The sequence below is a fragment of the Phoenix dactylifera genome, chromosome 8 (assembly GCF_051530095.1).
Source record: "Phoenix dactylifera cultivar Ajwa chromosome 8, Ajwa_hap1_PhDact_Kaust_v1.1, whole genome shotgun sequence".
NCBI lineage: Eukaryota > Viridiplantae > Streptophyta > Magnoliopsida > Arecales > Arecaceae > Phoenix > Phoenix dactylifera.
This window is the reverse complement of record NC_143197.1, coordinates 8,040,939-8,051,815: the sequence shown is the minus strand read 5'-3', so window position 1 is coordinate 8,051,815 and position 10,877 is coordinate 8,040,939. Positions and strand designations below refer to the sequence as shown.

General features: G+C 40.5%; 2 protein-coding genes across 3 annotated transcripts; both read right to left on the bottom strand.

Annotated features, from left to right (window-relative positions):
- Positions 1 to 203: 203 nt before the first annotated feature.
- LOC103700950 (uncharacterized) lies at positions 204 to 1,379 on the bottom strand. Its single transcript, XM_008782851.6, has 4 exons — positions 1,242 to 1,379; positions 994 to 1,049; positions 556 to 781; positions 204 to 422 (listed from the first exon to the last, which is right to left on the bottom strand). Exons 1-4 carry the CDS (start codon positions 1,339 to 1,341, stop codon positions 289 to 291), a joined length of 516 nt encoding a protein of 171 aa, XP_008781073.3. The 5' UTR covers positions 1,342 to 1,379; the 3' UTR covers positions 204 to 288.
- A 2,536-nt stretch (positions 1,380 to 3,915) lies between these two features.
- On the bottom strand, positions 3,916 to 7,034 carry LOC108511080 (uncharacterized). 2 transcript variants are annotated; one of them, XM_017841338.5, is made up of 5 exons: positions 6,803 to 7,034; positions 6,564 to 6,676; positions 6,167 to 6,228; positions 5,763 to 6,018; positions 3,916 to 4,211 (listed from the first exon to the last, which is right to left on the bottom strand). In XM_017841338.5, the coding sequence occupies exons 2-5, from the start codon at positions 6,637 to 6,639 to the stop codon at positions 4,093 to 4,095; spliced, it is 513 nt and encodes a 170-aa protein (XP_017696827.1). In that variant the 5' UTR covers positions 6,640 to 6,676; positions 6,803 to 7,034; the 3' UTR covers positions 3,916 to 4,092. The 2 variants fall into 2 exon arrangements, with proteins under 2 accessions (XP_017696827.1, XP_089780859.1); XM_089924733.1 differs by lacking the exon at positions 6,803 to 7,034 and having other exon boundaries at positions 6,564 to 6,724.
- Positions 7,035 to 10,877: the final 3,843 nt, after the last annotated feature.

The window sequence follows — 10,877 nt, the reverse complement described above, 5'->3', positions numbered from 1 at the left end:
TAAGCCATAGCTATGGGCTATAGCTTTATTACTTACTGCATTTCCTAAATCACCATTATAGCTCAAATTACTTATAATTCTCTTGACGCGAGAGAGAGAGAGAGAGAGAGAGAGAGATTCTGCAGTTGATAGAATGATTTGCAAAAGAAGGGTTTGCATATGTCAACGATCTTTCCCCCCTTTTACTTTTGCGACACATCAGCTTTAAGAGACTGGAATAGGTTCAATTATACTAGAATAAGTTCAATTATACTAGAATAAGTTCTCTCTTTCTAGCAGAGTGATATATCAGAAGCCCGAAAGAAGCAGAACACAGCTTAAGAGTACCATCAAGTGCATAGGAATGCCCAGCTTGTTCCCGTGGCCGTAGTAACCATATTCACCATTACCACCTTCCAAGCGTTCCAAAACATTGAAGTCCCCTGGATGAGAACCACAAAAAAATGCAACTGAATAAGGGTATCCAAGAAAAGTAGAATTGAATAAAGATACGGCCCATAACCATGGCAAACTTCTGACCTTCATGCCAAAAGTTCTCTTGGGATCGTTTCTTACCTCTCTTGCTAGTATGACCACATCCAGTGCTGAGAGCATACTTCACATCTTGAACAGTGGCTCCATTGTAAAATTGGAAATTGTACAGTATGCTATCCACGCATTGGAGCACAAGCTTCGTCTCAACCAGACATGGCCCCTCGCAGTACTGGTCGGTTGCCTCCGGAGGGACATCGATGGTCCCAGCCGCGCTTAGTCTACACGATTCTTCGCAGCTGCTATAAATCTTTGGATTCCATGCAGAAACGATACAAACAGAGATATCATCAGAAGTAGCGTCTTGTAAAGTCATCCCAAACTCTAAATCATTGAGGATTTACTTCTAGTATCTGTAATTACGTTAGAAGTTGCTTATAATTTGCATGCCCATGGTAGCTTGGTTAGTTGGACATTCCCTTAAAAGCATACTACATGTGTCTGGTTATATTCTGTACTTACGTAGTGATCATTGAAGCATGTTAATGCTTTCGCAGCAACGTCCACCGGATCTTGGTCTGCATGATCGATCCCACATAGCAACCAAATAATTAAATCATACCCTACAAAACTAACTGGTGCGACACGGTAATCCAATGCCTTGAAATCAAGACAACAAATCTTGGCATCGTGACCATACGACCATGTTCTTGATTACTAAAAGAAAGAGAGAGAAAAGAAGACTGTTATTTGGAGAGGAACATGAATACCTGACTCGCAACATGTAATAAACAAGCAGAGCAGAGCCAAGCGGAAGAACCAACATCCGAGGGTGGGAGGGGAAGCCATTGGAGAAGGGTCTTTAGGCATTCCAGATCATGTCAAGAGATAAAATGGAGAGATGGAGCTTGCGTTTATTATCGTTTTGCCTACTAATGTTAAATCATATAGAGGAATGTTTCATTCTCCTGGTGTCTCTGCCTTTCCTCCTTTTAGGTGCACGGGCCAACAAACTCATCCCAAGATGACAAATCGCCCCTCGTAGCATTTTTTGTTTGATATTTTCTTTATCTGTGCTGAATTTTTGATCGATCCGTTCGCACTAGATGAGCCAAGAACTATAGAAGTTGGCCAATGTTGATTCTTGAGTCTTGAAGGTGATAGCAACCCTTACGTGATCTTGGATGGCCTCAGGAATCAGATGGTCTTGAAGAATTGGGTGGATCATAAATAAGGGGGATTGGAAATAAAAGAATGGAATAAATTGTACTCAAAAAATTTAAGGGGATGGGGGATACTTTGGTACTTTGACATGGCTTCTGGTGGTGATGTTAGATTTGGTAGTTGCTAGGTTTCCAGTGGGAGGGGAAGATGAGATTTGGTGGGGAGAAGCGACCAGCCTCGCTTGACTTCTATCATGTTTGTCTCTCGAGGAATTACACGTGTGGAGTGAACAACAGACGGCCCAACTGACTTTGCGTATGCCCTGAGTGCGAAGCTTTTGCTGACTCAAGCCTCACTATATAGGTGAAATATGGTGACTAATAAAAAAATCTAGACATGCTAATATTAGGTATAACTATAAAAATTAAAACTTTTATTTAATTTAAAATTAGCAAATTTTATTTTTATGTGGATTCGAGGATTAGAATTTTCTGAGGACTCTAGTAGTTTATATATAATAGGATTGTTATTAGGATTTTGGGTTATCTGTATAAATTCATTATTGTATTAATTAAGAAGACAATTTTTATCAAGATTTGACAATATGGAATATTGAGTTGCGCTCTTTCTCTCTCTTCTCCTCCTCTTTTCTTCTTCACCTCTTCTTCTCTCTCCTTCTTCTTCTATCGTGCATTAATTTGGTATAAGAGCTTGTCCTTGAAACATAGTTGGGTTTGAGTCATCAGTCAACCCAAAACTTAATCCTAACGTTAGCATGATTAGTTCAGAACAAATCAGAGGCATTTTGGTCCTGTACATCGAATTGTATGTGTAAAAATAGCTAGCAAGTAGCAATGTTGTCATATTTTCGATGATCATGGTCGTAATGATGCACTTCTATGTGGGTTGGAGCCATTACTTGACTCATTTGATATTGTTTAATTTGTTATATTTAGGGTTCCTGAAAAAGTAAATAGTATGTAGGACCTAATTTTCGGACATATTCAAAGTTAAAATTAAATTGCAACCCATTCAATACTTTTACATACATTATATATGTGTGTATGTACGTATGTGTATGTGTGTATATATATATATATATATATGTGTACATTAGAGTTGATGATGGGCTGGGCCTCAAGCCTAAATTTTATTCATTTTTAATCAGGCTTCGGACCAGCCTATATAGAATTTGATGTTTCGTAAGCCCAAGCTTGGCCCATGATCAGCTTTGATGTACATATACTAGATTCAGGTCCTTTATTAGATTAAGACCTGACTATGTGGACTATATGAGCCTTTTTGCATGCACATCACAAATCTATCTTGTGCGTACGAATGGGACGGATTGAGCGAAAATTTTAGCCCCAAAACTTGATGAGCTCAGCCGTGTGTAATGCTAGGTCCAAGACCAACCCAACCAATATCAGTTGGCACTCCTCCCTTGGGCCAGAAAAACTTGTGGATAATGGTGCCCTAGCCGTTACTCTTGAATAAAAATGAAGTGCAGTCTTGTTGTTTTCTCTTCCAAGATCGATTATTTCGAAGCACATGCTAGTTGAATTAATCATTCTTATTCCTAGTTTACCACCTCTAAAGACCTCCAAAAGCCAAGCATGGCCTTTACAAGAATATGTGAGTGGAACTGGAGCTAGGTATGACTTATGGCATATCTTCTGAAAATGGTTGTGTTGGCTGATAAATGGAGATTTGCAGCCATCTGCCTTGCTTGTTTTCCTATAGTACAAACATTATCCTTTTGTAGGTGGAATAGACTTTTCTGCCCTAATAACTGTTTCCTTTTCTTTGAGATAGAAAATGGAGGGGGATCCTTCTAGTTAATAAAATTATCCAAGTTTAAATAATTAGGGTTGCAGCACTCAATAGTCGAACTCAGAATCTCTAATAAAATTTCATTAATAATAATCAGCGACCCACCAAGTTACATTGAAATGGTTGTAGTCTGCATGATATTAGTCCGGTAATTAATTTGGTTAAACTATATATCATACCAGAGGGGTTCCTGAATGCTGCATTTCGTAACCAGCCTATTGCAATCAGCAATTTTTTTCCTAGACATATTCACGCATATCAGACCTTTACAAGATTGGATCCTCATATAATTTTTTGAGAATTACGACACAACTGCTGCCTTTCTTTTGCATGTCATGTGTGGTATCTCAGAGTAAAATTTACCGGCGAATGATTTTAATTTCGGGAGGATATTTTTTTCTGCATGACTAAAGATAACAAGTGGGGAAATAGGAAGAAAAAGAAAAAGAAAAAAAGATCATATTATAAGTACATATGGAAAGAGAGTTCCAGCTGGTGAACTGGTCCATCCAAATATAGAGAATTTCCATCTCTTAGTTGTACATTCTCCAGTCTATGGAGACCAACAAGAATTTGCCGCCAGCGAAACACTGTATAACTATATTTTCTTTTCTGTGGCATGACTCAGAGGAGCCAAATAGCAACCAAAAGCGCTGGCATCCATAGAGACATGTACATGGGGATGGCAAGCTCAATTCCATAGTTTGATGCACCCACCATGTTTGCAGACCCACCTGAGCCACCTGAATCAATAAGAAAAGTAGTCATAACTAATAAGGTTAATATGGATGCTTGGTCGATCCTTGGATCAGTGGGCTAATCCTATCCATTATATTGTTCTAGTTCAGAAAAACCATTAGGTCAGGATAGGTCAGGCCATCTTCATCCAAAGCCTTGCCTATACTGAGTGAGACCATATCTATTCTACCATGTAAAGCAAACTCCTCAAATACCTATACCTATCTATACCTACCACATCTATTCTACGATATTATTTTGTTGTTGTAAATAATTCCAATTCAATAAATTTGGGTGGCTAAGCCTCCTTTCATTAAAAAAAAGAAAGGGTCCTACGGTCCATGTCGCTAGGTTTTCTACGTGCGAAGGTTATCCATGTTCTTCAAATACCACAAATCTTCTGTACATTCATTAGGCATGATTGTTGTTAATAATTTTGCATTTTGAGATCGAAATTTCTTAGATCATGTGCATCGCGTGTGCCATATTCTAGTTTTGATGAATGTAAAGAGAGACATGCAGAATCCTGCCAGAGAACCTTTTTTTTTTGGGAGAGAATATCAAAGCCCAGATTTCTACAGGGTTTTCGTGTTGGTCTAGATCATGATTTATACAAGTATTAGGCAAAGTCTTGGTATTTACTGTTTCAACACAAGTATTAGGTGAAGCCATGGTATTTATTATTTCAACACACACAAATCCATAATATCCCAAGATATCGGTTGATATTGATGTTTTGGTTAAAATCTCATGGCACCAGTATGAAATTCTTAAATGTTGAAAGAATGGCTACCACCATTCTTTCAAAATTTTCCCCACATTTCATCACGGTAGCAGTCACCTAACTTTGAGAAAAGTATCGGTCACCATCAGGTCCTACCTAGATGATTAAAACCCTAGCTTTCGAAGACCTTGATTCCCTTTTTCCCCTTTTATAATGGTAAATAATTCCATATTGTTTTGATCTGCACAGGCCTGCATTGTTAAGAATGTTGTCCCAAGTTGGAAGCTGTTATCAGGCCAAAAATCTGATCATTTATGATCAAATTTGTTTAAAAATTCTCAGCTCTATTCCCATTCTGTTACAGAATCCCAGCTAATCCTGTCAATGTGGATCAGACCTTGTTGTAAAGTGGGTCAAGTTGGACAAAATCTAGTTGGTTTTAGCTGACTACTGGACCTGAAACAGGTCCATCTTATTTTAGACAAAATCTAATTGGTCTAGGTTAAACCAATTGGCTCTTAATTTTATCAGGTTGGTCCATCAAATAGAAGTCTAAGCTCTGTAACTCTACCCACATGATGCTTCTGTTAAGTTACTGAGCCCTCTCCATTTCACCTGCTAGGCGACGCAAATGAGAGAGTTATATTAATTTTTTTATTAAAAAAAGCATAGGATCACCATGATAGGATTTATATGTATTGGTGGCAATAGTTGGGAGGAAAATTCAGTTCATATTAGAAACCAAATTTAAGTAAAAACTTCCCTGATAACCACAAGAGGATTGGATAGCGCACTGTACTAGTAAATAGTAGCAAGAGATTAGAATTCTCACCTCCATTATTATTAGCAGCAACACCATTGTTACTATTTTGACCGCATGCAGTTTGAAATATAGCTTGCACCCCTTGCATCATTCCTGGGTTATAGAATTGGAAGTTTGAGAGAATGCCATTAATACAATTGGTCATCAGCATCATTTGACCAAAACAAGGCCCATTGCAGAAAGTAGTTGTAGAAATATTTTGTTGAGCTGAACTGTTGGTACCACCAACATTTACTCCCATTGATGTCAGGCAGTTGTTAAGCACCTGTCATACAAAAAATTCAGAACATCTGCTTTGAGTCAATATTTTAAGTTTACAGCATTCATGTAACTTGGCAAAAAATTTTAGGCGACCGCAGCATCTTTCATCGAATATTTCAGAAGGAGGAGCTATAGATTCGCATGTTACTTACGGGTCGATTATCAAAACAAAGTGCTGCTCTAGCAACAATCTGAACTGGATCAGCCTGCTGCGCTGCATTATTGAAAAAAAAAAAGGCGGTTCCTTAGAGAAAGTGGTGTGTTTTAATAAAAGTTTAAGTTTGGCTTTTAGTCCATAGCCGTGTGGCCATCATTGGGTATAGGATGAAATCTTTATGGCCATTGGATAATATAAATTGAGTAGCTTCTTCTGACATTGCACAACAACTTGTAAGCATCAAAAATGACTCCAATGTTGATTCAGCTACACAATGTCATAAACCATATTTATCGGATGAAGAAGGACTTTAGGATTAAAGCCTACACTAACTCATGCTTCAAGAGAAATGATAGAGAACAAGAAAGCAGACTAGGAGCCAGTAAACATACCTTGACAGCAGGAAATAGCTATATACAGCAGAGAAATGGCAAAAGGCAAACGTTTTAAGGTGAGAGAAAGAGCCATTGGGAAGAGATCTGGAAGAATCGCACTAGTTTTTCACCTGGAAAAGAAACACTAATATATAAGGATCTCTTGTTACTAGCACTAGTACCAGGAGCACTGAACTACCCATCTACCCATATTTCATTAGAATAACCAACACATCCTTAAACACCAGGGAAGTTACCTGTCTTTTGAATAAAAACTTAGGATGTTTGGCTATCACCAACCATCGTCGAAGGGTTGTCTGCGACATGAATGAAATCGTTGATCTTAATTTATAACCTTGCATGGTAAAAGGAGAGTAACCAACTTGGGTAGGTGGCGATAAATGCTGCAGAGGGGTGGGGTGGTAATATGATCTTTTGCATGGATTTGGTAGTTTTTTGGTAAAGGAGGGGGATGGGTGTTTGGTGCACAGCAATCACCAACTTTTCACTTGTTCCCTGTACCATTCCTCTCAAAGTTCAATTTTGTCAAACCTAAACTAGCTTCAGCTTCTGATTGACTTGAAATCATTTTATGCAGAATTATTAAATCATTGGTAGGCCTGTTCCAAGTAGTTTACAATGAACCTCAAGTCATAGGATGATCCCTCTATTGCTCTTCTTATTATAGACTTTCCTGTAGTTCTAGAAGGCTGCACGACTAAGTTAGCTATATTATTTGTACTGACTGCATATAAAATGGAATCTAGGGTTTGGATTCTTCTGCTTGTGGAGCTCTCTCCTTGACTCAGAACATAACTCATGTAACAACCAAACCTGCTTAAATGTACTTAATGGGACTCTTCGTACCCTTCTCTTAAATCTTCCATTTACTATAATATATCTTGTTGGATCTTTGGCTATGTGCCTGGGGCCCAAAGGCTTAGGTTAGATCGATCTTTGGCTCATTTACTATATAATATATACCCTTTTCGTAGATCTTCAATGTACTATAATATATCTTTTGGGATTCATGGGTTACAATCCCAGGCCCCAAGGATTAGGTTAGATTTTTGGCTCATCCATGTAGTATGACGTATCACTCACTCGAGCTAAAGTTATCATGCACTTAAAAAAAAAGAGTGACCTAGACCTAGGTGAGCGGTGATGCCTCTAAGTGTAACCCTGGTCGGGCTAGTTTGAACAAATGTAGCATAGTTAGCAACCCAATCTGATGAACTAACAGTTAACTATGTAGCTAAGTATAAAAAGAAAATTTGGACTGGAAGCAGTCGAGCATCAATTACTATTGAGATCTCAGACATGCTATATATCATCACAGCCAACTATAGCGACATTGTCAGTGTTTATCATCATTCATGGTGCACTCCGGCCTGGCTAAATAGGAGTCAATTTTTTCATATCTGTTGAGATTTTTGTTATAGCCAAATGTAATGGAGGCACGTATAAAAATCATATGTTGTGATAGGGAAGGTGTGATCGAATAGATGATAGATTTGATTGAATAAGACCTTTTGCAAGAAAATCCATTGACATATGCAAAAGTGTGCATATGAATGTACGTATATATAATTATATATGCGTGCCGCGTGCGCGTGTGCATGGGTGCCTTATAGCTAACATCTTTACTGCTAATATATTTTTGTATTAATTGAGAACCAAAATTTTTTTTTTTTTTTTGGCAAGAAACTAACAGTTTGTGATTTGATCAACAACTTGAACAAACTAACAGCCTAGCTCTATATATAACAAGTAGTATTTTGATATTTTATTCTCATAATTAAGAACCCAGTCAAAGCTTGAATTGGACAAGAGGAAAGGACCGCTATCGAGGATTCCAGCATCATTCAGAACGTATGATTACAAGGCTGCAAGCCAACATCTAATCACCATTTAATCGATTAAGCATATTTATAGATGGATTTCGCACCAACAAATGTAAGCAATAGAAGTGTTATGATAGCCACACGAACTTTTCAGCCCTCTCCGTAGCATCATTGGCATATATACGAATGGCCCGCAAGTAGCAACCGCCCATATATATACCAAAACAACATTATAACATGATGGAGCAATTGTTATAATATATCTTTTACTACTTAATTCTTTTTATCGTTTTTGAGAGAATATCTAAATAATACGGCAATACATGCGTGTTTTTGTATTTGGAATTCTTGGCGTGCCAACAAATTGTATTTGTAAGTTTCACAATATTTTTGCTTTTTTTTTTTTAAAGTAAATCGGCGGCTCACACCTAGCGAGTGTGAAAACAGCCAACAAAATCAAAAAATAAAATACTGCACAAAGGCATAGGCACAGCCCCGTGGTCTAGCTAGAAAAAATCTTCCGAGTGATGAACCGCGAAGAAAGCAACCCAATTTGCAGCACTGTTCGCCTCCCGATATACGTGCGTGGCCTGGTAGGAGTCAGTCTCCCCCAGTGCTCTGCGAATATCGTGGAGTAGCGGCCGGCCCTCGACTAAGCACCCCTATACTCGGATCCACTCAATCGCCGTGGTCGAATCCTCCTCGAGAAGGATGCGACCCGCACCTAGTACCCGCCTCACATAGGAGACACCTTCCTAGGCCGCCCGAAGCTCAACGGTCACTACTGACGGGTCAAAAATCCTCCGCCCACCTGCCGCCACGAGTCTGGCATCGTGATATATGATGACAAATCTCACACCTCCGCAGCTCCCGTCCTCTGCTACGCTCCTATCGAAGTTCACCTTGAGATAGCCAGGGGGTGGGGGCACCCAGGATGCCAATATCATCTTGGACACTGCAAGAGCAGAATGGGGGCCCCAGATGTCCCTGACCAACCCAGTAGGTGAAGCCTCAATGGTGCCGGTGATCTCCGCCGCATGCCGTAGAGCTCGGTCCGCCACCACCCTCGGGTGGGGGCTATCGCCGTTAAAAACTCGTGTATTCCTATCCAGCCAACAATAATAGACCAGGTAGGCATCACGAGTCCCCCTCTCTTTCCATCCGGACTCCCGAGCTAAGGCCTCCAAATGCCGTAGGAACTCCCCGGTGGACGCCCACATCTGCCCCTAGTCAGGGTGAGCTGAGGCACATCTCCATATCTGACTGGCTCTCGGGCACCCAAAAAGAATATGGTAAATGGATTTCTCCATTGCCTGACAAGCTCCACATCCGGCAGGGGTCCTCACTCCCCACCTCACCAAAACTCCACAGGTAGGTAAACACCCCCAAGCCACCTTCCATAGGAATAAGGCCACTCAGGGGTGAATGTGCATCCTCCATATCCAGCTGCAATCTATTTGTCGCACCGAGGGCCCTCTACCTACCCACGAGAGGTCCCGAGTACTCACAATCGTCCTCCCAGTCCGACTCCACACCCTCCTATCCGCTACCTCCCCCTCTGGGATCGGCAGAGCTAGAACACGCTCAGCAAAGTACTCCCCGAATACCTGCCGGACGAGGCCCTCGTCCCACCTCCGCTCCTCCTAAGCAAACAAGGCACACACTCTGCGTCCCTCCAACCAGCCATGGTCAATCACGGTGGGCCAGCCATGCAATGCTACCTCAGATAGCCATATGTCCTCCAAAATAATGATCGTCCAACCATCCCCAATCTCCCACCTGATCTCCGGTATCACTCCCGAGGCGCGGGCGCAGATCTCTCTCCAAATAAAAGAAGCTCCTCGGCCAGCACGGAGGGCAAACTGGGGGGTTGGATCCTCGTACTTCGCCCTCAACAACGAGCCCCAAAGGCTCTCAGGCTCTAGAAGAAACCTGGCTGCTATCCTAGTTGCCAATAACTCCCTACGCTCAATCAGAGAATGGATACCATGCCCTCCCCTGCTGGTCGGCTGGCAAATAGTCTCCTATGCCACAGATGAATGCCCTCTCTACCTCTCCGCCATCCCCAAACGTTTTTGCTTCATGATCATCTATTATCACTACTGTAAAAAGGTTTAGCTCCATGTGGAGGACCAAGCAGAGGGAAATGGTTAGGCAAACAAGGATCAAGGAGTGAAAGTTTTGAAGAAAAATAAGTTCATAAATTTAAAATATCTAGCATTCTAGTCTTTGTAATTTCTGAACTTACATTGAAGGAGAGCTTTCTCCATCATCCTGGCTCAAAAGGATAGTCAGGATGCTCAAAGAAAGGATTAAGCACCATGCTTCAACTCCAGCATAAAAGAATGCAATCATTCTCCCCTGCGTTAAAGAATTCCGGAAAGGCCGCATTAAGGATATGGACCCTGCTAACCAGTTGTTTTTGGCTTTATGCCTTTTAGAAGTCATTTAATGGCTTGAGAGTTTATATATATATATATATTCCAAT

What these genes read in the sequence shown, in the direction of transcription:
- LOC103700950 (XM_008782851.6), bottom strand. Translation starts at nt 1,341, where the DNA reads ATGCCTAAAGACCCTTCTCCAATGGCTTCCCCTCCCACCCTCGGATGT. An exon ending in CATGCTTCAATGATCACTAC is followed by an intron (nt 782 to 993) that starts GTAAGTACAGAA and finishes TGGAATCCAAAG; the next exon opens with ATTTATAGCAGCTGCGAAGA. An exon ending in TGGTCATACTAGCAAGAGAG is followed by an intron (nt 423 to 555) that starts GTAAGAAACGAT and finishes GTTCTCATCCAG; the next exon opens with GGGACTTCAATGTTTTGGAA.
- LOC108511080 (XM_017841338.5), bottom strand. Translation starts at nt 6,639, where the DNA reads ATGGCTCTTTCTCTCACCTTAAAACGTTTGCCTTTTGCCATTTCTCTG. An exon ending in TTTGTTTTGATAATCGACCC is followed by an intron (nt 6,019 to 6,166) that starts GTAAGTAACATG and finishes TTTGTATGACAG; the next exon opens with GTGCTTAACAACTGCCTGAC. An exon ending in TGCTGCTAATAATAATGGAG is followed by an intron (nt 4,212 to 5,762) that starts GTGAGAATTCTA and finishes TTATTGATTCAG; the next exon opens with GTGGCTCAGGTGGGTCTGCA.